This window comes from Salmo trutta, chromosome 11, assembly GCF_901001165.1.
Source record: "Salmo trutta chromosome 11, fSalTru1.1, whole genome shotgun sequence".
NCBI classification, from domain to species: Eukaryota; Metazoa; Chordata; class Actinopteri; order Salmoniformes; family Salmonidae; genus Salmo; species Salmo trutta.
The window spans coordinates 8,307,097-8,334,945 of NC_042967.1; the positions used below are offsets into that span (position 1 = coordinate 8,307,097).

Sequence of the window (27,849 nt, forward strand, 5' to 3'; positions counted from 1 at the left end):
AAATGATGATTGACGAATCATTTTGATGCAGAGGAGGTTGGTGGCACCTTAATTGGGAAGAACGAGCTTGTGGTTATGGCTAGAGCGGAGTAGATGGAATGGTATCAAATACATCAAACGCATGGTTTCCTTGTTTGATGCCATTCCATTCACGCAGTCCAGCCATTATTGTGAGCCGTCCTCCCCTCAGCTGCCTCCACTGTTTTGAAGGTAAGCGGGCACGTGATGTTACCACATAAGCGTAAAGCTCCAATTCACATTTGATTCTAAATGCCTACTGCTTGCAAAATACATTTTTTTAACTATAAAAATGTTTCTTTGCAGGACAAAGATTGTCTTGACTTTCATGAATGGCTGAATTGCTTTGCCTTGCTTTTCTGGTTGGCTGGCAAGTTTCACCATCCAATTATTTCAGATCTATAGAAGTATACGTTTCGCCATGGCTTGGACAGTGGCGATACGTTGGCACATGAGAATTATTAGAATATGGCAAATATTTTTAAAATTTTGCATTCTATTCATGCTGGCTTTCGCGAGCTACCTGAGACGTTACACGGATAGGTGGGAGGGCAAACAGGCTGTCGCCAATTTATGAATGCGCAATTTGACTAAATGGGTAATGGACTTCACCGTGGAACTACATTTTTATTCGACACTGTGTGTTTTTGCAATTAGATATTTTTGTTGTTGGTGTGACGTCATTACATTTTTATCCACACAAGATGGCATTAGCAGGCAATTGTCGCATCTATTTTAAATGTTAACTTTCTAAATGTCGACAACAGAATCACTGGGAAAGTTAATGAAAACATAACTGTCCTTCGCTGCCGTCCGCTGAACACCTGCCCTCGCCGTCGTTAACAGAACTGTGGGAAAGTAGTGTCCAACAGGCGGGGTCGAAGGACACTGTCTACCATTGTCCTAGCTAGCTAGCTACAATGAAAAACAACTCTATACTACCGCTGTCGCCCCCGCTTCTTCTTCTATGGGGTTTATCGGAGGTTGGCATCCAATTTATGATGCCTTACCACCACCTACCGTAATGGAGCGCTTCCGCCTGTGTACCGGAGTCCTATCTAGGTTGGGTTGTGTTTCAGAGGACGCATGGCTCTCGACATTCACCTCTCCCGAGTCCGTACGGGAGTTTCAGCGATGAGACAAGACTGTAATTACTACCAATTGGATACCACGAAATTGGGGAGAAAAAAGGGGTAAAAAAGAAAAAATGCTAATCCTTTGCACATTAACCATTACTCTCTCACAGGAGACCTTCACTCTTGCGCAGACATTTAGAAACAAAAAATGACATTTTGAAGAAGAAAAAAGACGACTTTCGAGTAGTAAGACATGTATAAAAGCAACAGATACCATTAATAAGAAGGGGCTAGAAGCGTCTTATATGCTGAGCTACCGAGTGGCTAGGAGAGGCAAGCCCCATACTATTGTGGAGGACTTAATTCTTCCTGCTGCTGTGGATATAGCTGGGACAATGCTGGGGGGAAAAGGCCCAAAAAACTATACAGACAATTTCTTCATCAAACAACACTGTTTCACGACGCATCAGTGATATGGCAGGAGATGTTTTGAAACAATTACTGCTTCGCATACAAGCCAGTGAATTATATGCGTTACAGCTGGATGAGTCAACAGACATGGCGGGTCTGGCACAGCTCCTGGTATATGTCCGTTACGTTTATGGGGGGTCAATTAACAAAGACATCCTCTTCTGGAAACCAGGACAACATGAGAGGATATTTTTAAAGTACTGGACAGCTTTGTGACATCAAATGGACTTTGGGGGTCAAGATGTGTTGGTATCTGTACTGATGGTGCAAAAGCCATGACAGGGAGACATAGTGGAGTGGTAACGCGCATGCAAGCAGTTGCTCCCGATGCCACTTGGGTACACTGCAGCATCCACCGAGTGGTTCTTGCTGCCAAGGGAATGCCTGACAGCTTGAAAGACGTTTTGGACACTACAGTGAAAAATTGTTAACTTTGTTAAAGCTAGGCCCCTGAACTCTTGTATTTTCTTCATTATGCAATGACATGGGCAGCGACCATATAATGCTTTTACAACATACAAAAGTGTGCTGGTTATCAAGGGGCAAAGTATTGACATGTTTTTCTAAATTGAAAGACGAGCTTAAAGTTTTTTTTTACTGACAATCATTTTCACTTGTCTGACTTATAGCACGATGACGAGTTTCTCACACGACTGGTCTATCTGGGTGATGTTTTTTCTCACCCGAATGATCTGATTCTAAGATTACAGGGACTCTCCGCAACTATATTCAGTGTGCGGGACAAAATTGAGGCTATGATTAAGAAGTTGGAGCTCTTTTCTGTCTGCATTAACAAGGACAACACACAGGTCTTTCCATCATTGTATGATTTTTTTGTGTGCAAATGAACTGAACTCAACTTACGGACAGGTAAAAAAGGTCACTTTCTGACCACTTCTTCCATGGGTAAACATGTATGGAAAGTTTTATTTAAATCAACAGGGATGCAGTCACAGTAATTGAATAAACATTTATTTACCCCTGAGCATTTCAATGGCAAAGAGAGGTTCAGGGAAATAAATAATACAGAGTTCATTTCATTAAATAAACCACAATGATTTAAGACGACTGCATGGGGACTTTAAAGTCTGGTACTGCTTATTACATTACACATCAAAACTCCTATTCACGATAAGTATCTTTCAAGCTCAAAGCACAATAAGCCAAGGAAACTAAGGCCAATTTGAATTCTAAACGATAACAAGCAAATACAAAATCAACATATCAAAAGGACAACATTCATTCTCATATTTGATCACCTAATTATAGTACATAAAGGAACAGCTACCACCTGATTATGCCAAATAATTTTGGGAGGGTCATAGTTGTTATGAATAGAACATAAGCAAAACCAAATTTAGAGGGGAAATGTGTTGCTCTTCAATAACATGAGTGTTTTGGCTATGCTAGTACCCCAAACAAGTCTCTATCTGAGAATGTGAGTGTACCCAGATGCTAAACTGAGGCAGTGGCGCCGCCAAGGGGAGGCCACCCTGATACAATCACTGGCCCCCCCATTGGCTCCCCTCGGGAGTCACATATGTTTCTGAGTATGCATAATATGCTTCTGACATCAATAATGTATATTTTTCTGAATTCAAGGTGAAGAGAGCCAGATTCGATGAAAAGGCTACTCTGCCTGTTCTCGGCTTTGTACCCATCAACAAACCGATCCTCACAGCATCGTACAAAGTTGCTTACCTGATCGCAAAGCAGGGCAAACCACACACCATTGGTGAAACACTCATAAAACCAGCTGTGTTGAAGATGGCGAATATCATGCTGGGAAAAGCGGCTGAAGTTAAGTTATAAAATATATACCTATGTTTTGAATTTTATTTTTCCAATTAAGAAGGGTTCGGTGAATGCGCATATGAAACTGGTGGGGGTCAGTACCTCCAACAAGGTTAAGAACCACTGCCTTAAGGTTACTCTGCAGCACAGAGAGTATTAGCTAACTATAGTTAGTTACCGTAGCTTTTCGAGAACGATTTTCAAACCACTTGATGAACTTAGGACTGCCAGAGCATCTAGCTAGCTGACGTTATGGGCTGGTATAGCGTTAGCGTATTAGCTACGATTAGTCACTGTAGCTATGTCAATTTGCAGACCATGAAGAGAAAGTCCACATATCTCATTTCTTTAAGAAGAAAAGTAGGACAGGGGTGATGCAGCAGAGGGTTAACGTTAATGAGGATGCAGTCGAAGATGATAACATCACTGATCAATCCAATGAACAGGCAGAGGCAGCGAGAGAGCATGACAGAAGAGAGGCAGAACATGACAGTGACCAACAGGCACAGGCAACATCAGTGCCCTGCTGTTCTGGATGACTGTGTGATAACGCTCACGGTAGCCGATGTGAACAAATCCTTTAAACAGGTCAACATTCACAAAGCCGCTGGGCCAGACGGATTACCAGGACGTGTCCTCAAAGCATGCGCGGACCAACTGTCAAGTGTCTTCACTGACATTTTCAACCTCTCCCTGACAGTCTGTAATACCTACATGTTTCAAGCAGACCACCATAGTTCCTGTGCCCAAGGAAGCGAAGGTAACCTGCCTAAATGATTACCACCCCGTAGCACTCATGTCGGTAGCTATGAAGTGCTTTGAAAGGCTGGTCATGGCTCACATCAACAGCAGCCTCCTGGACACCCTAGACCCACTCTAATTCACATACCGCCCCAATAGATCCACAGATGACACAATCGCACTCCACACTGCCCTTTCCCACCTGGACAAAAGGAACACCTATGTGAGAATGCTGTTCATTGACTACAGCTCAGCATTCAACACCAAAGTGCCCACAAAGCTAAGGACTCGGACTAAACACCTCCCTCTGCAACTGGATCCTGGAATTCCTGAAGGGCCGCCCCCCCCAGGTGGTAAGAGTAGGCAACAACACATCTGCCATGCTGATCCTTAACATTGGGGCCCCTCAGGGGTGTGTACTTAGTCCCCTCCTGTACTCCCTGTTCACCCACGACTGTGTGGCCAAACACGACTCCAACACCATCATTAAGTTTGCTGACGACACAACAGTGGTAGGCCTGATCACCGACGATGGCCTATAGGGACGAGGTCAGAGAACTGACATTGTGGTGCCAGGACAACCACCTCTCCCTCAATGTGAGCAAGACAATGGAGCTGATCGTGGACTACAGGAAAAAGTGGGCCGAATAGGCCCCTATTAACATTGACAGGGCTGTAGTGGAGTGGGTCGAGAGTTTCAAGTTCCTTGGTGTCCACATCACCAACAAACTATCATGGTCCAAACATACCAAGACAGTTGTGAAGAGGGCTCGACAAAACCTTTTCCCCCTCAGAAGAACTGAAAAGGTTTGGCACGGGTCCCCAGATCTTCAAAAGGTTCTACAGCTGCACCATCGAGAGCATCCTGACCGGTTGCATCACCGCCTGGTATGGCAACTGCTCGGGCCTTTGACCGTAAGGCGCTATAGAGGGTAGTGCGTAAGGCCCAGTACGTCACTGGGGCCAAGCTTCTTGCCATCCAGGACCTATATAGTAGGCGTGTCAGAGGAAAGCCCATAAAATTGTCAGATACTCCAGTCACTCAAGTTATAAACTTTCTCTGCTACCGCACGGCAAGCGGTAATGGAGTGTCAAGTCTAGGACCAAAAGGCTCCTCAACAGCTTCTAGCCATAAGACTGCTGAACAATTTTAAAAAATGGCCACCGGACTATTTACATTGACCCCCCCCCTTTTGTACACTGCTGCTACTCGCTGTTTATCATCTATACACAGTCACTTCACACCTACCTACATGTACAAATTACCTCAAATAACCTGTACCCCCGCACACTGACTCGGTACCAGTACCCCCTGTATATACAGTTGAAGTCGGGAGTTTACACACACTTAGGTTGGAGTCATTAAAACTCGTTTTTCAACCACTCCACAAATTTCTTGTTAACAAACTATAGTTTTGGCAAGTCGGTTAGCACATCTACTTTGTGCATGACAAGCAATTTTTCCAACAATTGTTTACAGACACAGTGAAATAATCTATCACAATTCCAGTGGGTCAGAAGTTTACATACAATAAGTTGACTGTGCCTTTAAACAGATTGGAAAATTATGTCATGGCTTTAGAAGCTTCTGATAGGCTAATCATTTGAGTCAATTGGAGGTGTACCTGTGGATGTATTTCAAGGCCTACCTTCAAACTCAGTGCCTTTTGCTTGACATCATGGGTAAACCCCCCCCCCCAAAAAAAAAAAAAATCAGCCAAGACCTCAGGGGGAAAAAAAGTGTAGACCTCCACAAGCTTGGTTCATCCTTGGCAGGAATTTCCAAACGCCTGACGGTACCACATTCATCTGTACAAATAATAGTACCCAAGTATAAACACCATGGGACCACGCAGCCGTCATACCGCTCAGGAAGGAGACGCATTCTGTCTCCTAGAGATGAACGTACTTTGGTGCGAAAAGCGCAAATTAATCCCAGAACAGCAAAGGACCTTGTGAAGATGCTGGAGGAAACAGGTACAAAAGTATCTATATCCACAGTAAAAACGAGTTCTATATCGACATAACCTGAAAGACCGCTCAGCAAGGAAGAAGCCACTGCTCCAAAACCACCATAAAAAAGCCAGACTACGGTTTGCAACTGCACATGGGGACAAAGGGCGTACTTTTTGGAGAAATGTCCTCTGGTCTGATGAAACAAAAATAGAACTGTTTGGCCATAATGACCATCGTTATGTTTGGAGGAAAAAGGGGGAGGCTTGCAAGTCGAACAACACCATCCCAACCGTGAAGCACGGGGGTGTCAACATCATGTTGTGGGGGTGCTTTGCTGCAGGAAGGACTGGTGCACTTCACAAAATAGATGGCATCATGAGGAAAGAAAATGATGTGGATATATTGAAGCAACATCTCAAGACATCAGTCAGGAAGTTAAAGCTTGGTCGCAAATGGGTCTTCCAAATGGACAATGACCCCACACATACTTCCAAAGTTGTGGCAAACTGGCTTAAGGACAACAAAGTCAAGGTATTGGAGTGGCCATCAAAGCCTTGACCTCAATCCCATAGAAAATGTGTGGGCAGAACTGAAAAAGCGTGTGTGAGCAAGGAGGCCTACAAACCTGACTCAGTTACACCAGCTTTGTCAGGAGGAATGGGCCAAAATTCACCCAACTTATTGTGGGAAGCTTGTAGAAGGCTACCCGAAACATTTGACCCAAGTTTAAATTGTTTAAGGCAATGCTACCAAATACTAGTTGAGTGTATATAAACTTCTGACCCACTGGGAATGTGATGAAAGATATAACATCTGAAATAAATCATTCTCTCTACTATTATTCTGACATTTCACATTCTGAAAATAAAAAGTGGTGATCCAAACTGACCAAAGACATGGAATTTTTACTAGAATTAAATGTCAGGAATTGTGAAACTGAGTTTAAATGTATTTGGCTAAGGTGTATGTAAACTTCCAACTTCAACTGTAGCCCCGTTATTGTGTTACTTTTTTTGTTTACTTTAGTGTATTTGGTAAATATTTTCTTAACTCTTCTTGAACTGCACTGTTGGTTAAGGGCTTGTAAGTAAGCATTTTACAGTAAGGTCTACACTTGTTGTATTGGGCGCATGTGACAAATAAAGTTTGATTTGCATTGACAGACAGCAGCATGGCACGAAAGTGCGGAACAGGCATCAACAACAGTCAGAGGTTGACAACCAAACGATGCAGGACTCAGCTAGAGCTATTCAACCCGTTCCTGGACCAACAGGTGAAGTTATGACGGTGTGACAGTGCCCATGATAATGAAATGGATGGCTAGAGAGTAACGTTGTCTGGATAAATGTATGGTTAAAGCGTGTCTACATTGAGTTATGAGTCATGACATAAAGCCTTCTGATTCATGTTTATTGGTAGATGAGTTTGAATAGTCTGAATAGAATTGTCTATAGGCCGATATTACATTTACATTTGAGTCATTTAGCAGACGCTCTTATCCAGAGCGACTTACAGTAGTGAATACATTTCCTACATTTTTTTCCGTACTGGTCCCCCGTGGGAATCAAACCCACAACCCTGGCGTTGCAAACACCATGCTCTACCAACTGAGCCACACGGGACCATTACAAATGTAATCGGTAATTACTATAGAGAGGGGCTAGCTATTCATATTATTTTAAAATCAGAATAACTGATTTTGCCTCATTTCATCCTAGATATATCCCAGTCAAGAGCAGAGGTGCCCAAACAGCCACATCTGTAGTTTTTCCCTCAGACCCTTCTGGGGGATAGAAGACGGGGCTTCATGAAAGAGTGGTACAGTACGCATAAATGTCTGGAATACTCTGAGTAAAGACTATGCCTACTGCTATGCTTGCCGGCACTTCAGTCTCCCCTCAGGTGATTCAGTGATTACATCTGAAGAGGGGTTCAAAAATGTGAAAAAAGCAACTTACAAAGATGGGGGATTTGCAGGCCATGCCAAATCAGAATCACGTACTAATGCTATCTTAGCCTGGGCAAAATATGAAAAGCCGACTACAAGCAAATGCTCCCTCTCAGCCTCCTTAAATGCAGAATCTAATAAATTAGTGAGGGGAAATAGAGAGTACATTAAAACTGTTGGAGAAACCCTGCTCCTCACAGCTACGCAAAACGTTGCACAGAGAGCACATCAAGAAACGGAAGGTCAGAATAAAAAGGACATTTCCTCTCTATTATGGAACTGCTAGCCAAGCATGATCACACAGTCAAAAGAAAAATGACAAGTCAAAGAAATGCAACATACTTTGGGCATAGTACACAAAACGAAATAATTGATTGCCTGGCTGAAATGGTCCGCACCTCAATAATTAGTGAAGTTGCACAAAGTGAGGCTTTCAGTTTTATGGTCGACGAGACCAAAGACATTAGCAAGAAGGAACAGATGTCCTTTGTAATTCGATACTATTACAATGGGTCAATATGTGAAAATTTCCTCACCTTTGAAGCGGAAGAGCGCCTGGATGCTGCAGCACTTTCACAGAAAATTGTACAAATACTGCTGAAATGCACATTGCTTAAATGTAGTATTAGTTGACAGTGTGAAATGCATCCCTGAAGCATATTGTTTCTTTTCTATTTTGCAGAAACTGTATGTCTTTGTGTCAGGGTCATATGTGCACCAATGGTGGCTAGAGGTACCGGGGGAGATGTTTCAGGGGGCCCCGAGAGAGTTACAATGGCTGATAGAGACACGGTGGGCATGTAGGTACAATGTTTGCAAGACCGTGAGGGACAGACTGCCAGCCATCATATGTCTACTGAAAGAAATATCTGAAGAGAGAAATGGTGACAGAGCTGTAGAGGCAAGTGGTCTATTAGCCCAAATATATCTAAAGTTTGTTGGCCTCCTTGCAACATTCACCAATACAACATTTGTCAGATATTTTACAGTCCCCACAATTCAACTTGGGTACATCAAGGGTATCACATTTCCACTCCAATAGTTCAAAGACATGTCAACACATAAGGAGTCATTTCGGGCAGGTTCATTCATTCCAATTGTTGATGTGCTTCTCTCTGAGGCGAAGAGAAGATTTTCTAAAGAAAATTGTGTCATAACGCAAGGGATACAAGCCTTAAATCAGCATGTGAGTGCAGTTTTTCTGTGCTAAAGTTAACACCCCCAAATCGCTCGTCACTCATTGTATTTCTCAAGACAGTCTTGATTAAAGTGTAGAGTCAAGAAGGGCTAGGGCCATAAATCTTGACGATTTTGTGGATGTGTTTGCCAAAAGACACCGCAACAGGCAAATAAAGCTGTATTGAAAAGAATGTAGCCTAATAAAGCAGGGATATGAATAGGTTGTGAGTAGGCTATAGTAAAATGTGTATTGTTGTCGATGATTATGCTTTTGTTTTGTTTTTCATTTTGGGACATATATAATAATATTTTTGTTTACAAAAAGACACAGCAACAGCCGAATAAAGCTGTATTGAATATAATTGGAGGCCTCTGGGTGGTGTTTTTAAACTTGAGTAGGCTTGTTCCCAGTAAATGTTTTGTTCCTTACAATCAATGTACTCCTTCAAATTAAAGCTGTATACTTGTCTTTCAAAGGAAAAGGACAACTAGCCTATTTGAAGAACAATGAATCACCTAACACATGTATACACAGATACATAACACCTTAAAACAGGATTGTTGTGGAACTCAAAATGTTAACTGTTCTGGTATTAGTCTACGCACATCAGATAACTAGTAACATTAACTGTAAAATAAGAAACCAAAGTATATCAGTATGCGATTCTTTAAACTCTCATTTTGATATCGTTTTCAACTAGCCTATATACTACAACAGCATAATAGAATTCCTGAAATTCAGTTAAGGCTTTTGGTCTGCCACCCCCAATATTTTCAGTGGCCCCATCTGGCCACCCCTATGAAAAATGTCTGGGGTCGCCACTGAACTGAGGGACTTAGAGTACTTATATATAAAAAAAAAATTAAAAAAAAATCGATCCCAAGACACTTCACATGATAACTATAATATGTCAGTTAAAGAATGGTTCCCAGATATCCCCTGCGAAAAACTCAAGCCACAGTGCTACGATTTCTCCCCATTGTGGACACTCTTATGTCTGGTAAGGTTAGTCAGGAAGGAGAAGCTCTTGTAACATAGTTTGCACTTGAAGGGCTTCTCCTTAGTGTGAACGGTCTGATGCATCTTCACATAATTCGCCTGAGCGAAGCGCTTCCCACATGTGGGGCAGGCGTACGGCTTGTCGGCATCCGTCCTAATACTCAGCCTCCCACGTTGTGACCCAATGACACCAGAGGAGGTAGAAGCAGGAGCCACCACCCTCAGGTGGTCAGTGTTTGAGCTCCCTCCTTGACCTCTAGCCATTGTTTGGGTGTTGTTGGGATTGTGTGCTGTGTTGGTAGGGTAACGATGAGGTAGCTGAGGAAGACTAGACCCAGGTCCAGGCCTTTTATGAACCCAGTCACTAGGCATTAGACGAGACCCTGAAAGAGAAGACAGATTTCCTGTTAGATTCCCATTAGCGGAGTCTCCCACCACTCTCTCTGAAGGCTGAATCCCAGGGTGTCTTGCTCTGTTCATCATGGATACTGTGGTGTTTGTATCATAGGAACAGGAGGGTCTATCTCTATCAGCCCCAGGCTGCAGACTTGATCCCTGACTGGAGCCTCTGTCTCTCTGATGACCACCAGGACTGTTGTTCAGTCCACCTGTCCACTGGTTGTGTTCTGTGTGGTGGTGGAGTCTCTGTCCCGGATCCGACTCAGGAAGGAAGAGCGGCGGCTCCTGATCCATGATCCTGATCCGGGGCCAGGGTTTGTGACCAGCCACTTCAGAGGTCCACTCTCTCCCACCAGCAACACTGGATATCAACAAGTCCTCATGGACTGCAGACTGTAAAAACCAATGGAAGAGAAATCATAAAGGTTTATATAACAAACTTTTTGCTGTACACACAGAAACATGACAAGATATTCTAAAATATTAACCACAGTCAATGGGGGTATAGGGGATATAACCGGGTTGGGTTGGGGGATACTTTGGAAAAGGTTCAACATTACATGAAAACACTTTTCAATAATGAAGCATTTTTACAGACATCTACTCTGCCTCATCATACTCATTCTTTCCTCAGTTCACCTCATCCAGTTCCCTACTACATCCAAAACTAACTAGTACTACATTACATGGGCTGTGTGCATTTTCTGCTGGTGTATCCTGAGGTAGCTCCTCTCTGAGAACCTCTTCCAGCAGTGTGTACAGGTGAACGGCCTCTCTCCCGTGTGGACCATCAGGTGCATCTTCAACTGGTGGGAAAACCTCTTCTCACACTGGCGGCAGCTGAAATGTTTCTCCCCTGTGTGGACCCTCTGGTGCCTCTTCATATGGGACGAGTCAGAAAAACAGGCCCAGCACATGTGGCAGCCCAATAATTTCTCCCCCGTATGCATCCTCTGGTGGATCTTAACCTGCTTGGGGAAACTGAAGGATTTCCCACAGAATGAACACGGGAAGCGCTTCTCTTTGCCACCGGATCTACTGATAGCATTACTACTACTGTCATTTGTGAATGGGCTCGTGTAGCCTTTTAATGTTGCGGCACTGGCATTGTCTGAGGTCTGTTTTAACATAAGGAGAGGAGGACGAAGGCCAGGGAGTGTCTGTGTTGTCGCAGGGTCCATGTTCCAGTTGATAGATCCTATAGAAGGCAGGCTGAAGGCAGCACCTGTTAGGGGGTTAACCTGAGGCCCCATCAGTCTCTCTGAATCACAACTATAGGAGCAGGACGGAGCATCGCTAGCTGAGTCTGTTCTCATACAGACACCTCCCCGTCCCCGCGGACCAAATTTACACCTCGCCCTGGTCTCAGCCAGTCTGTTGTCATGGAGACTAAGTTCGGTTGCTGTTGTGTGTTCGACTGTCTGTTTCTGGTTAACTTCTCTAGGGTATGTGGGACGGTAGCGTCCCACCTCGCCAACAGCCAGTGAAATAGCAGAGCGCCAAATTCAAAACAACAAAAATCTCATAATTCAAATTTCTCATACATACAAGTATTATACACCATTTTAAAGATAATCTTCTCATTAATCCAACCACACTGTCCGATTTCAAAAAGGCTTGACGGCGAAAGCATAGCATTAGATTGTTAGGATAGCACCTAGACAAGAAAAAACACACATCCATTTTCCAAGCAAGGAGAGGCGTCACAAATACCAGAAATACAGCTAAAATTAATCACTAACCTTTGATGATCATCAGATGGCACTCATAGGACTTCATGTTACACAATACATGTATGTTTTGCTCGATAAAGTTCATATTTATATCCAAAAACCCCATTTTACATTGGTGTGTAATGTTCAGAAATGTTTTGCCTCCCAAAACTTCCGGTGAATGAGCACATCAATTTACAGAAATACTCATCATAAACGTTGATAAAATATTCAACTGTTATTCAAAGAATTATAGATACACTTCTCCTTAATGCAACCGCTGTGTCAGATTTCAAAAAAGCTTTACAGCGAAAGCAAACTTTGCAATAATCTGAGTACGGCGCTCAGTCACAAAACCAAACCCGCCATTTTGTGGAGTCAACAAAACTCAGAAATAGCATTATAAATATTCACTTACCTTTGATGATCTTCATCGGAATGCACTCCCAGGAATAAAGTCAAAAGTCCATCCTTTATGTCCAAATACCTCCATTTTGTTTGTGCGTTCAGTCGAGTTATCCAAATTCACTGTGCTTGCGCAGTGAGTAGAGACAAAGTCAAAAAAGTTATACTACAGTTCGTAGAAACATGTCAAACAATGTATAGAAGCAATCTTTAGGATGTTTTTATCATAAATCTTCCATAATATTCCAACCAGACAATTCCTTTGTCTTCAAAAAAGAAAAGGAACACAGCTAACTCTCACGGGAGTGCGCGCCACTGAGCTCATGTCATTTTCTCAGTCATCTGATTCCAATGGCTCTTATTCTCTCCCCAGTCACAGTAGAAGCATGAAACAACGTTCTAAAGACTGTTGACATCTAGTGGAAGCCTTAGGAAGTGCAAAATGACCCCATTGACACTGTATACTGGATAGGGAATCACTTGAAAAACTACAAACCTCACACTTCCTGGTTGGATTTTTTTCTCAGGTTTATGCCTGCCATATGAGTTCTACTATACTCACAGACATCATTCAAACAGTTTTAGAAACTTCAGAGTGTTTTCTATCCAAATGTACTAATAATATGCATAGCTTAGCTTCTGGGACTGAGTAGCCAGCAGTTTACTCTGGGCACCTTCTTCATCCGGATGTCAAAATACTGCCCCCTACCCAAGAGAGGTTAACAGTTTTGTTCCCCAACCCAGAGTTGAGGACGCTGTCCCATCCACTGACCTCCACTATGTCGCTTCTGGTCCTGGCCTGTTCAGTGATGTTGTCCCCTGGGCCCTTGGCTGCACCCGTCAGAGTCTGGGAATCCAAGATGGCCGCCCAGTCTCCTCTGTTTGCCTCCAGCCAACCACCTGCAGGAAGACATTACAAAATAGACTTTACAAACATGTCAAAGAACTCATAGACCAATGGAGTTTGAGTCAATTACCTGGTCAAGTTCACACATTATAATGTGTGTTTTAGTATGTACACATAAGTTGTATTGATTTCATTTTATGAATGAAGAAAATCAAGAATGAATAATAACAGGCGCATTATTATTCCAATTGAAGAGCTATTACTGTATGTAGGCTATATGTATTTCTCTCTTACCTTGCTCCCCCATCTTTAGTCCACTCCGCAGGTCAATGCTCTCTGGTCCGTCATTCATTGTTTCTTCTTTGACCAGCAGCAGATCAGGATTCCCATCCTCCATGTCTACTGACTGTAAGAGATACAGAGTGAGAAGATGTTAGATCAAGAAATCTGATATGAGCACCCTGCTATGGAGCATCTTCTGATTGGGCAGTGAAGGATTGCTATAAGTACTACGCAAACATGTTAGGTAATTTGATACTACGAGAGCTTCATCTGGGTGGACTGAGCTCTGTCAACACTGCTCACCCAGTTCCCGCTCCAGCCATTGTATCCAGCAACTTTAAGGAGGTCTGTCGAATGCTCACGTGGATGGCCAAGGACCTGGCAATGTCTCAGCTCACTCAGTAAATAGCTGCAGATGATCCTATGCCTGTTAACCCTTAAGTGAATGAGCTGAATACCACCTCTAAATCTCATAGGGGGCTAATGCACCAAAATGTGCGTAGTATGATTTTAAAAAATGGGCACAATTGACATTTGGATACATAACTAGTGTCCTGACATTCTGGTTCTCTCGGAAACATGGTTAAATGGTTCTGTCTCTGAAAAAGACAGAAGTATATTATAATGTATTTAAATGTGACAGATTACAGTAGGGGGGGTGGGCTGTATACAGTGCCTTCAGAAAGTACTCTTATTCCACGTGGCTGCGTTTCAGCCTGCATTCAAAATGGAGTAAATAGATGTTTTATCTCACCCATATATACACACACACACAATACCCCATAATGACAAAGTGAAAACTTTTTAGATATTTTTGAAAATGAAATACAGAAATATCTATTTTACATAAGTATTCACACCCGAGTCAATATTTTGCACCATCGAGTACAGGTCTGAATCTTTATGGTTAAGTCTCTAAGACCTTTCCACACCTGGAATGTGCAACATTTTCCCATTATTCTTTCCAAAATTCTACAAGCTCTGTCAAATTGGTTGTTGTACATTGCTAGACAATGAATCTCAGGTCTTGCCATATATTTTCAAGTAGATTGTCCACTCAGGAACATTCACTGTCTTCTTGTTAAGCAACTACAGTGTGTTAGGTTCTTATTTTTCAGAGTAAATAACACAGACACTAGAGAAGCTTTAACCAAGTTGAATTCTTCCCAAAGATTCTGTTTAGCTGTAATCAGACAGCAAAACATTTCTCACATCAGTTATATACATCCTACTTAAAACACTCCTTCTCCAATCCTTACAGTTTATGGCTCCACAGGAAGCTAATAAAGAGGGTAACAGGATAACAAACCTTTATTACTCCCTTAAAAGAATCTGTCCTCACCTCACCTCAACCCCTCCTTCATCTAATCTACAGATGTCCATTGGTTTTTCTTCAGAGAACCATTAACTTCTGACATAACCCAGTCTCTTTCATTTCCTATCATTCATTATCTCAATTATCAAAGTTTATTTAGCAGTTTATTAGCAGTTTATTGTCCTGCTGAAAGGTGAATTCATCTCCCAGTGTCTGGTGGAAAGCAGACTGAACCAGATTTTCCTCTAGGATTTTGCCTGTGCTTAGCTTCATTCCGTTTTATTTTATCCTTAAAAAATCACCAGTCTTTGCCGATTACAAGCATACCCATAACATGATGCATGAAAATATGGAGAGTGGTACTCAGTAATGTGCTGTATTGGATTTGCCCCAAACATAACACTTTGTGTTCAGGACAAAAAGTGAATTGCTTTGCCACATTTTTGGAAAATGTATTCTGTACAGGATTCCTTCTTCTCCCCCTCTCCCCCAGTTTTTTCCTATCACATCCATTAAATTCTGTAATTGTTTTAAAGTCACCATTGGCCTCATGGTGAAATCCCTGAGCGGTTTCCTTCCTCTCCGGCAACTGAGTTAGGAAGGACGCCTTTACCTTTAGTGACTGGGTGCATTGATACACCATCCAAAGTGTAATGAATAACTTCACCATGCTCAAAGGGATATTCAATACCTGGTTTTGTTTTTACCCATCTACCTATAGGTGCCCAGCTTTCCGAGGCATAGTAAAACCTTCCTGGTCTTGGTGTTTGAAACTGTGTTTGAAATTCACTGCGTGACTGAGGGACCTTACAGATAATTGTATGTGTGAGGTACAGAGATGAGGTGGTCATTCAAAAAATCATGTTAAACACTATTATTGCACACAGAGTGAGCACAGAGTGAGCACAGAGTGAGTCCATGCAACTTCTGAGACTTGTTAAGCACATTTTTACTTATTAACTTATTTAGGCTTGCCATAAAAAAGGGGTAGAATATTTATTTACTCAAGACATTTCTGCTATTAATGAATTTTGTAAACTATTTGAAAAGCATAATTCCACTAACATTATGGGGTATTGTGTGAAGGCCAGTGACAAAAAAATATAAATGTAATCAAATTTAAATTCAGGCCGTAACACAACAAAATATGGAAAAAGTCAAGGGGTGTGAATACATTCTGAAGGCACTGTATGTAAAATTATTTCATGGTGTCCCATTTTTTAAAATATATTTCTGTTCCCAAGAAATTTGAGCTCCTGGTTGTAAATGTGTCCATAAACCAGAATACACATTTATTTGTTGCTGTGAGTTACTCCTTGCTGCCATGGAGGATGCTATTGGTGCTTTTTCTGAGTGTTTATCCTTTTTCCCCAGCCTCAGATCAATTAAAGAGTACTGTGCCTTCAGAAAGTATTCAGGCCCCTTGACTTTTTCCACATTTTGCTACGTTAAAGCCTTATTCTAAAATAGATTTAAAAAAATCCTCAGCAATCTATACACAATAACCCATAATGACAAAGCAAAAACAGGGTTTTGGAAATTTTTGCAAATGTATTAAAATTAACAGAAATACCTTATTTACATAAGTTTTCAGACCCTTTGCTATGAGACTTGAAATTTAGCTCAGTAAATGCACTGAAGCGTAGAAATTCCTTTTCTTCCCTGCCTAAGCAAGTTCTGTCTGACTCTGGCTAACTGATAAGAATAAGATAAGTGATGTTTTTAATCATCATTTTACCTCGGCAGGCTTTTTATTTGAGTTCAACTATGGTTTAATTTAAACTGGTCAATCGACTGCTCTTCCCTCTGCCAGACTCTAGCTGACTCGATGGTTAACGAGTCAACTTCTAGTGAGTCTTTGTTTAAATTTCACCAATTTACTACCTGTTATGTGCTAGATGACTTGCTAATAGGAACATTTAAAAAATGGTCAACTTCATAGTCATAATTTCCACTGCTCCTGAGTGCAATAGCGGAGAGCTTTACCCCACTCCAGCCAACGCTTGGCATTGCGCATGGTGATCTTAAGCTTGTGTGCGGCTGCTCGGCCATGGAAACCCATTTCATGAAGCTCCCGACGAACAGCTATTGTGATGACGTTGCTTCCAGAGGCAGTTTGGACGTCGGTAGTGCAACCGAGGACTGACGATTTTTACACGTTACGCACTTCAGCACTCGGCGGTCCGTTCTGTGAGCTTTTGTGGCCTACCACTTCTAGTCTGAGTATTGAATACTGACAAATTCTCAAAAACAACGTTGGAGGTGGCTTATGGTCGAGAAATTAACAAATTCTCTGGCAACAGCTCTGTTGGACATTCATGCAGTCAGCATGCCAATTGTACGCTCCCTCAAAACTTGAGACATCTGTGGCATTGTGTTGTGTGACAAAAACTGCACGTTTTAGAGTGGCCTTTTATTGTCCCCAACACAAGTTGTACCTGTGTAATGATCGTGCTGTTTAATCAGCTTCTTGATATGCCACACCTGTCAGGTGGATGGATTATCTTGGCAAAGGAGAAATTCTCACTAACACAGATGTAAACAAATTTGTGCACAACATTTGAGTGAAATAAGCTTTTTGTGCGTATGGAGAATTTCTGGGATCTTTCAGCTCATGAAAAATGGGACCAACACTTTACATGTTGCTTTTATATTTTTGTTCAGTATAACTGGTTTTAGAACTACTTGACAGATAGAATTCAATGTGTATCAACAGATGGTGTTAAAACCGGTTTTCTGGACAAAACCAAAAGGTATATCAAAGGGGGTCAATTCTGGGTCCTGTACTTTTTACTGTTTACATTAGCAATATTGTTGCAGGTTACAAAAAAATGTAACCTGCACTTGCATGCCGATGATACTATTGTGTATGCTATTGCCCCCACGATTGACCAGGCTCTATCTGAACTACAGTCTGTCTTCATCGTATTACCGAAAAACTTTATTGACCTGAAATTAGTATTGAATGCAGGTAAAACTAAGCATATGTTGTTCTCTAGAGCACATAAAAATAACTCATAGCATATGTACTTTGGATGGTGTCCATATTGATCGTGTCCCTGCCTACAAATGTCTGGGCATCTTTATAGCTGAAAAGCTGATATTTAAAAAGAATATGGATGAGTTATTTACGAAGCTGAGAATAAAAATAGGCTTCTTCTAAAGAAATAGGTCATGCCTCTCGCTAAATAGTAGACAGCAAATTATTCAGTCTATGGCGACATCGTCTATATGAATGCAGCTGCCACTTCATTAAAGCTGTTAGATGCTGTAATCATAGTGCTTTATTATGGGCGACAGATTTAGTACTCATCAATGCAATCGCTATCAGAAAGTTGGTTGGCCCTTTTGATGTCGCGTAGGTTGATACATTGCTATATTTTAATTTCTAAAGCATTTTTACAAATACTCCCACTGTACCTAACATTATTGCTAAACTTTAGACGCATGAGTTACCACACCCGGTGTCGGGGTTGGCTAACTCAGGGAATTCCTTTGGTCTCTACCGAGTTGGGTTAATCAGCTTTAGGTTTTCTTGCACCTTCTTTGTGGAACAATATTCCAAATGTTGTTACATTTGATGTTTTGGTGCCTCTAAGGCTATTCAGAAGGCTAATTGAGGACCTTATTACTGATTAATGTGTTTGTTTTCTATGATTGTTTTTCTTTCTGGTTTCATTTTGGATTTATATTTTGATGTGTGTATTTTCTTAAATGTTTGTAATTCAGGGCTCATCGGTAAGAGAGACCTTGGTCTCAGTATGACTCCCTGATGAAATACATTTTAAATAAAAAAACATGTTCGTTATTTTGATTACTTGACACTAATGGTTTGATCATTAAAAGGCATGGTCCCATAATTTAGACAAAATTAAATCCACAAAGCATCTCAGAGTAAGAGTGCTGACGATTAGGTCCACACCTGTCTATATCGTCTTATTCATTATGATCTAAAAGGCTAAATTGATCCTAGATCAGCACTCCTACTCTGAGAAGCTTTGTGGATACGGGCCCTGACCTAATACCATACAGACAGTAGTTCAGTGGGCTCACCTCAGTGAGACTGTGTGTGGTCCTGTGCTGCTCAGCTGGTTCCTCTGTGGGTTCAGGAGGAGATGTAGTCTGGTTGTCCTCCATGATCATGGTCCCCTCAGGCTTCCCCAATCCCTCCTCACACCCCTCCTCCTTCACCAGCAGCACCCCTGGACCCTCCTCTTCCTGGAAGAGAGGTGATACAGATTAAATAGACATACACATAAACAGATACATAATGTACACACGCACACACAGATACAGTGGCTTGCAAAAGTATTCATCCCCTTGGCATTTTTACTATTTTGTTGCCTTACAACCTGGAATTAAAATAGATTTTTGTGGGTTTGTATCATTTGACTTACACAACATACCTACCACTTTTAAGATGCAAAATATTTTTTTCTTGTGAAACAAACAAGAAATAAGACAAAAAAACTGAAAAAAAAAAAAGAACTATTCACCCCCCCAAAGTCAGTACTTTGTAGAGCCACCTTTTGCAGTAATTACAGCTGCAAGTCTCTTGGGGTATGTCTCTATTACATTTTACATTTAAGTCATTTAGCAGACGCTCTTATCCAGAGCGACTATTAGCTTGGCACATCTAGCCACTGGGATTTTGATCATTCTTCAAGGCAAAACTGCTCCAGCTCCTTCAAGTTGGATGGGTTCCGCTGGTGTACAGCAATCTTTAAGTCATACCGCAGATTCTCAATTGGATTGAGGTCTGGGCTTTGATTAGGCCATTCCAAGACATTTAAATGTGTCCCCTTAAACCACTCAAGTGTTGCTTTAGCAGTATGCTTAGGGTCATTGTCCTGCTGGAAGGTGAACCTCCGTCCCAGTCTCAAATCTCTGGAAGACTGAAACAGGTTTTTTCCCTGTATTTAGCGACATCCATCATTCCTTCAATTCTGACCAGTTTCCCAGTCCTTGCCGATGAAAAACATCCCCACAGCATGATGCTGCCACCACCATGCTTCACTGTGGGGATGGTGTTCTCGGGGTGATGAGAGGTGTTGGGTTTGCACCAGACATAGCGTTTTCCTTGATGGCCAAAAAGCACTCATCACCCCGAGTACCTTCTTTCATATGTTTGGAGAGTCTCCCACATGCCTTTTGGCAAACACCAAACATGTTTGCTTATTTTTTTCTTTAAGCAATGGGTTTTTCTTTTTTCTGGCCACTCTTCCATAAAGCCCAGCTCTGTGGAGTGTACGGCTTAAAGTGGTCCTATGGACAAATACTCCAATCTTCGCTGTGGCGCTTTGCAGCTCCTTCAAGGTTATCTTTGGTCTCTTTGTTGCCTCTCTGATTAATGCCCTCATTGCCTGGTCCGTGAGTTTTGGTGGGCGGCCCTCTCTTGGCAGGTTTGTTGTGGTGCCATATTCTTTCCATTTTAGAATAATGGATTTAATGGTGCTCCGTGGATGTTCAATGTTCCGTATATTTTTTTAGAACCCAACCCTGATCTGTACTTCTCCACAACTTTGTCCCTGACCTGTTTGGAGAGGTCCTTGGTCTTCATGGTGCCGCTTGCTTGGTGGTGCCCCTTGCTTCGTGGTGTTGCAGACTCTGGGGCCTAACAGAACAGGTGTATATATATACACTGAGATCATGTGACAGATCATGTGACCCTTAAATAAAGTCCACCTGTGTGCAATCTAACTAATTATGTGACTTCTGAAGGTAATTGGTTGCACCAGATCATATTTAGGGGCTTCATAGCAAAGGGGGTGAATACATATGCACCACCACTTTTCCGTTGTTTATTTTGTAGATTTTTTTTAACCTGTTAGGGATAGGGGGCAGTATTTTCACGTTCGGATGAAAAGCGTGCCCAGAGTAAACTGCCTGCTACTCGGGCCCAGAGTCAAATATTTGCATATTATTAGTTAGATTTGGATAGAAAACCCTGAAGTTTCTAAAACTGTTTGAATGATGTCTGAGTATAACAGCACTCATATGGCAGGCAAAAACCTGAGAAAAATCCAACCAAGAAGTGGAAAATCTGAGGGTTTTAGTTCTTTAATTGAATCCCTATCCAAACTACAGTGTCTGTGGGGTCATGTTGCACTTCCTAAGGCTTCCACTAGATGTCAACAGTCTTTAGAACCTTGTTTCATGCTTCTACTGTTACTGGGCAGAGAATAAGAGCTGTCTAAACCAGTGGACCAGTGAGTTGTTTACTGCCCGCTCACACAGGCGCCCCGCTCCTTCTCTTTCCTCTGTAATGAATACACTATTGACCGGTTGGAATATTATCGAAGATTTATGTTAAAAAGACCCTAAGGATTGATTGTAAACATCGTTTGACATGTTTCTACGAACGGTAATGGAACATTTTGACTTTTCGTCTCTGGTTTTGCACTCGCGCATTTTGCCTTTGGATAGTGATCTGAACGCACGAACAAAAGGAGATATTTGGACATAAATATGGAGTTTATCGAACAAAACAAACATTTCTTGTGGAAGTGGGAGTGCATTCCGACGAAGATCAGGAAAGGTAAGTGAAGATTTATAATACTATTTCTGAGTTTAGTTGACTCCAGAACTTGGCGGGAAACTGTATAGCTTGCTTTGATGGCTGAGCTCTGTACTCAGAATATTGAACAATGTGCTTTCGCCGTAAAGCTATTTTGAAATCTGACACAGCGGTTGCATTAAGGAGAAGTGTATCTATAATTCTTTCAATAACTGTTGTAAATTTTATCAACGTTTATGAGTATTTTTGTAAATTGATGTGCTCATTCACCGGATGTTTTTGGAGGCAATACCTTTTCTGAACATCACACGCCAATGTAAAAATGGGGTTTATGGATATAAATATGAACTTTATCGAACAAAACATACATGTATTGTGTAACATTGAGTCCTGGGAGTGTCATCTGATGAAGATCATCAAAGTTTAGTGATTCATTTTAGCTGTATTTTTGGTCTTTGTGACGCCTCTCCTTGCTTGGAAAATGGCTGTGGTTTTTCTTGTTTAGGCGCTGTCCTAACATAATCTAATGTTATGCTTTCGCCGTAAAGCCTTTTTGAAATCGGACAATGTGGTTGGATTAACGAGAAGATGATCTTTAAAATGGTGTATGTTTGAGAAATATGAATGAGATTTTTGTTGTTTTGAATTTGCCGCCCGACTATTTCACTGGCTGTTGGCCAGGGGTTCCGCTAGCAGAACGTCTGTCCATAATTAAACAAGTTATTTTTTTTATTTCACCAATTTGGACTATTTTGTGTATGTCCATTACATGAAATCCAAATAAAAATCCATTTAAATTACAGGTTGTAATGCAACAAAATATGAAAAACGCCAAGGGGGATGAATACAAGGCACTGTAAACCAGGGCGAGCAACCGGAACGAATCCGTTGGACAGGCATTTGATTTTTTTTTATAGGGGAGCACGTTTTTTGGGGGCCTGCTATGTGGATATATACAATTAATAATAATAATAATTGAAGTGTTCAATAAATTGTAATTGTGGAGTGGCTTTGTTACAACTATGAAACAGAAAGCATAGGTGTTGGAACCTGGTATTTATAACAACAAAATAAAAATAAACACACCAAACAGCCAAGACGCACGGTCAGCAAGATGCACGGTCACATGACGAAAGTAGTCATTACAAGCGAAAATCATCAAAATAGAACGCTGTGGAGTGCGTTGCTGAATTTGTTTCTTGCTTTAGATGTAGGGCCTGCTCTTTGATAATGGCCTGTAGAATTCTCACCGGCTTGTTCCGAATGGTGCCGTCTGCTTTCCTGTCTCACCATTTCGTTTGGTGGTGGCGCTCAGTGCGCACAATGTATTTTTTACGCTTAGGACTCGGCCCGCCCTGTCCTTCATCAACAATTGGTGATTACATAATAATGCATTGTTCGCTTCCCCTTGCACATCAACCCATCATACTTTAGCCTACTTCATTTATTTTATTCTGTTATTATGTGTGTGAATTTAGTGTCGGTATAGTTTAGTTTCAGCTTCGAGATAATTATCGGCGTGATTATCAACTGGGCATGGCATCTTCAACTATTGTAGAAGGGGCAAGGGGCAACTTGGAAAACCAAAATGACATGCCCTCCTAAAACATTTTAACACCAGTTCCGTTTGTGATATGAAGATTCTGAAAGTGTGTATTGTAGACTTATTTAGGAAAAGTCAAGGACCGAGGGGGGCATGACTTTAAAAATAGCAGAGTAGCCTAATGCATTTTTTTTAAAATTCATGAGCAGTCCAAATGATTGCTTTAGCGCTTCTATTGTGGGTTTTATAGTAATGACATGTAGTTTAACTGTAAAAATGTATTAGCCTACCTTTTAATGTGGCATGAACACAACACGTCATGTTTTCATCTGATTGTAAAACAAATCACTTCAAAAAGTAGGTTACCTTCTTCACACGTTAGTCCAAAATAGCATCGGAACAACTGACAGAGTGCCTTTCTGTTTTACAATATGTAGCCCATTTATCTGATGTGGTCAAAAAAGGGAATGTCATGCTATACTCTTTTAGTCCAGACAGCATCAGATACATGGGCTACACATACTGAGACAGAGGGGTGCTGTTTTGGTTGCTCGGATGCTTTATCTGACAGCGATGGGTCTTTCTGTCTGCACACGTCTCGGTCAAATAAATTATAAATATTTAAATATTTTATTTGGACGGGTATGGAGATATACTACCCCCCACTACAGTTATAAAGCGCTGTCGGGTGTATGCAGAACAGGGTGAGATCAGATGTGATGTAAACTAAAGAGTCTCAATGCAAGTCTTAGAATGAGAAGTCCCATTTTGTGTTTATTAAACATTTAAGTGTTAAATACACCACATGAAAACCACACATACACGTCTCTGCATGCCTGGCAGACATATCAGCTTGTATGTGGACCCACCACCTCAAGCTCAACAAGACGAAGAAAAGAACATTGAAGCCGTGACTCGCTCCTGCACGTTCATGCTCTACAACAGGGGTGTTTAGTTTGACACGTGCTCTATAACATCCATAGAGTACGACCTTTCCTCACACAGAAGAGGCGCAGGTCCTAATCCAGGTGCTTGTCACCTCCCGTCTAGACTACTGCAACTCTGTTGGCTGGGCTCCCTGCTTGTGCCATCAAACCCCTGCAGCTTATCCAGAACGCTGCAGCCCGCCAGGTGTTCAACCTTCCCAAGCTCTCCCATTTCACCATGCACCTCCGCACATTCCACTGGCTTCCAGTCGAAGCTTGCATTCACTAGCAGATCATGGTGCTTGCCTACGGAGCAGCAAGGGGAACTGCCATTCCGTAATTTCCGGCTATAATCAAACCCTACACCTCAACCCGAGCACTTCGTTCTGCCACTGCCACCTCTGGTCTCTTGGCCATCCCACCCCTACAGGAGGTCAGCTCCCACTCAGCCAAAGCAATGCTCTTCTCTGTCCTGGCACCCAATTGGTGGAACCAGCTTCCCCCTGAAGCTAGGACAGTAGAGTCCCCCTGAAAACATCTGAAACCCTACAGTACCTCTTCAAAAAGAATCTTAAATGAATCCAACCCCCCCCATTAAAATAAATAAATACAAATTGTATTTTCCTACTTGCACAGATATTGCTGATAACTACTTTGAGGTAAACTGTACTTGCTATGACTGTGATAAGTTGCTCTGGATAAGAGCATCTGCTAAATGATTAAATTGTAAATGTAATGTCTCAACAAAAAAATGATCAGGAACTTGATAAACTGCATTACTTTTCTCCTACGAATTGTCTTGGATAAGAAATTAAGTAGTTGAATGCAGGTAATGAAACAGGCATTTCTGAACACCATATAGCCTACACAGTACAAACAATATGTAACAGGCTTTAGGCTTATATATGCGTTGTATATCACAATATCTGGATGCAATATTCTACCCAGTAATTTTCAACACTGAAATCTGTTACTCTCATTATTCCAAATGCATCTGTGGATCTTTTCTGCTGACAACAATGAAAATCAGAAGCTATCGAGTGGAATGGTTTTTCTGCAGGTGTATCTTGAGGTAGCTCCTTTCTGAGAACCTCTTCCCGCAGTGCAAACAGGCAAACGGCCTCTCTTCCGTGTGGACCTTCAGGTGCATCTTCAGGTTGCCAGCCTGGGCAAAGCACATATGACACCGGGGGCAGCTGAAGGGTTTCTCCCCTGTGTGGACTCTCTGGTGCCTCTTCAGGTGGCAAGCCTGGGTGAAACGCATCTGACACTGGGTACAGATGAATGGTTTCTCCCCTGTGTGGACCCTCTGGTGTCTCTTTAGGTTGCCAGCATCAGCGAAGCGCATGTGACACTGGGTACAGCTGAAGGGTTTTATCCCTGTGTGGACCCTCTGGTGGATCTCCACCTTCTGGGGACAGCTGAAGCGTTTGTTACAGAACACGCAGAGGAACTGTTTCTCTTTGCTATTGCCGGATGTTGGTGTCTGTCCCTGAACCTTGGCCCTTTGGTCTTCTGAGTTCAATACCTGATCGAAAAGGACACAGCCATGTGAATTGGAAGGCCCCATCGATGTGGATACAGGTTCACGATCTCTGAGCACGTGCCAATGGGAGTGGGTCGCGACATTTGGATTTGTCTCCAAGCTTTCCTTGTAATCTAAGAAATATCTGCCTTGTGAGTGTCCTTCATCTAAGTGAGTCTTGTCTACATTCCATGTCAGAGGAGCATCGCCCTCCACTTTCACAGTCACATTATCTACCACTACATCCTCCTCTTTCTTATCTTGGCACCCTACACAGTATACACTACTACTGTTCCGGTTCCAGTCCCCTCTAGATAGATCAGTCTGTGTCTCTAAACCCAAGGGCATGTTGCCAGGGTCCATCTCTGTAGTGTAAGAACAAGACAGATCTTTGCCAGTCTCTAACACATAACCTGAGTCCTGATGGGAATGAACCGTCCTCGGGCTCGTGATACCGTAAAGCAAATACTCTGAGCCGGGAGCAGGAGGACAGTCCAGTTGTCCCAACTCCAGTCTCTCTGGGTCTGATCTGTGGTCAGATCCTGTGTGTAAGAGCCTGTGTGTTACAGTTAAATTCTCGCTTTCTGTCTCTGACTTGAGGACGGCGTTCAGCGTTCCACTGACCTCCATGATGCTGCATCGGTTCTTCGGCTGGGGCGGGGCAGCAGGGTCCTCCGTGGCTAAAGGGGGCGCCACTCCAGCCATTACGCCAGTCTGGATGTCTCTGCTGTGTCGTGGGTCATCTCCTTCAGTCCTCTCCTGCTTGACCAGAGGCGATCCTCCAGGACCTGCAGCCTCTGCAGACTGACACAAGAAGAGGAGGCTATTGTCGGTACATGAGTTGAATTGGATAACAATGTTGTAAGGAAGTCTCACAAGCTCCCCTGTGGCAGATAAATAAGGACGTACAAATGAATAGCTGAGGGGAACCTTTCTGAAATAAACGAGCCACATTTGATGTACTGTCATTTTTACGTTACACAATGACACCAACCTCTATTACGATAACATGCTGGGTTGAGGTTCCACTCCCCTCATCAACAGTGATTGGTTGGTCATCTCTCCACGCGTTGTGTCCCGTTGGCTTCACAAAGCCCCTGTGTCCTCCAGTAAGATGTCCTTCACCTGAGAGTGTGATTGTGGGAAAAGAGGTGGTTAAGTTAGGTACTGTCAATGCTCAATGGTATATTGTACACTATTGTCACTGTCTACAATTGGCAAGGATGTAAGGTAACACTTATTAACACTATTCATAACTTTTTGATATACAATTTATTGATTGATTATATTCCATGCATCCTTCAAAAAATATTAAGTATAACAAAAGGAAATTCAAGAATTTGGTTAGAATATGATGGTGTCTTTGACCAAGAAGAATTTGTTCTTAATTGATGTGCCAGGTAAAATAAGATACAAAAAAAAGTTTTTGGAAGATAGTTAAGTAATCAGGGGAAGTTGCATACTATCCAAAAACTGACCAAGACTCAATTCTGGGTAACACATCTGAACACATGAGCAGAGGGAGAAGGGGCGACAGGCCCCTGCAGGCTTCTGCAAAATGTACCTCTTGCCATTCCTCTGTATCGATCGAGGATCTTGACACTACTGGGACGACTGGCGAGGACGCGCTCTCGAATTGTCCTCTCTGCGCGCTCCCGTGACACCTTCAGTTCCAATAGCTGTAGTTTCCTCCGCAATCCCCTGTTTTCTTTCTGGCTTTGAGAAATTTCCAAACGAAACACGGCATAGTCGTCGTCTACGAGTTTACATATCTCCGCCACTGCTGCATTCGCTAGCACCTCCATGATGGAGGCTATTTGAGTGTGAAAAACCATACAGTTAGCCATTGTTTGCTAACTTTTGCAGCTAGCTAGCGTTACCTAGATAACATATATCAAGTTCTATCTCCAACGCGAATTAAACACTACATGAGGTAAATATGTGATGCTGTGCTGTTAAATGGGTCATATTTTAAGGTTCCATTGAGTTAATAAACGTCCAAATAACAACAATAAAAACGTTAGCGTGGAAATGGTTCTAAGTCACCTGCTCACTTCCGTTTACACAGAAGAGAAAGGGTCTTATTTGCTGGCGTCATAGCTTAAAGGGTGTGGTTAAATGAAAAAGGAATGCGCGCTGTCCTTTGAATTACGGTACTCCTTATTACATTACACATCAAATATCCTATGATCAGT

General features: G+C 42.2%; 1 protein-coding gene across 1 annotated transcript; it reads right to left on the reverse strand.

The window, feature by feature from the left end:
* Nucleotides 1-7,447: 7,447 nt before the first annotated feature.
* On the reverse strand, nt 7,448-27,407 carry LOC115201865 (zinc finger protein 263-like). Its single transcript, XM_029765743.1, has 7 exons — nt 27,219-27,407; nt 26,649-26,779; nt 26,279-26,458; nt 19,197-19,361; nt 13,841-13,952; nt 13,472-13,599; nt 7,448-10,975 (listed from the first exon to the last, which is right to left on the reverse strand). The coding sequence occupies exons 1-7, from the start codon at nt 27,226-27,228 to the stop codon at nt 10,148-10,150; spliced, it is 1,554 nt and encodes a 517-aa protein (XP_029621603.1). The 5' UTR covers nt 27,229-27,407; the 3' UTR covers nt 7,448-10,147.
* Nucleotides 27,408-27,849: the final 442 nt, after the last annotated feature.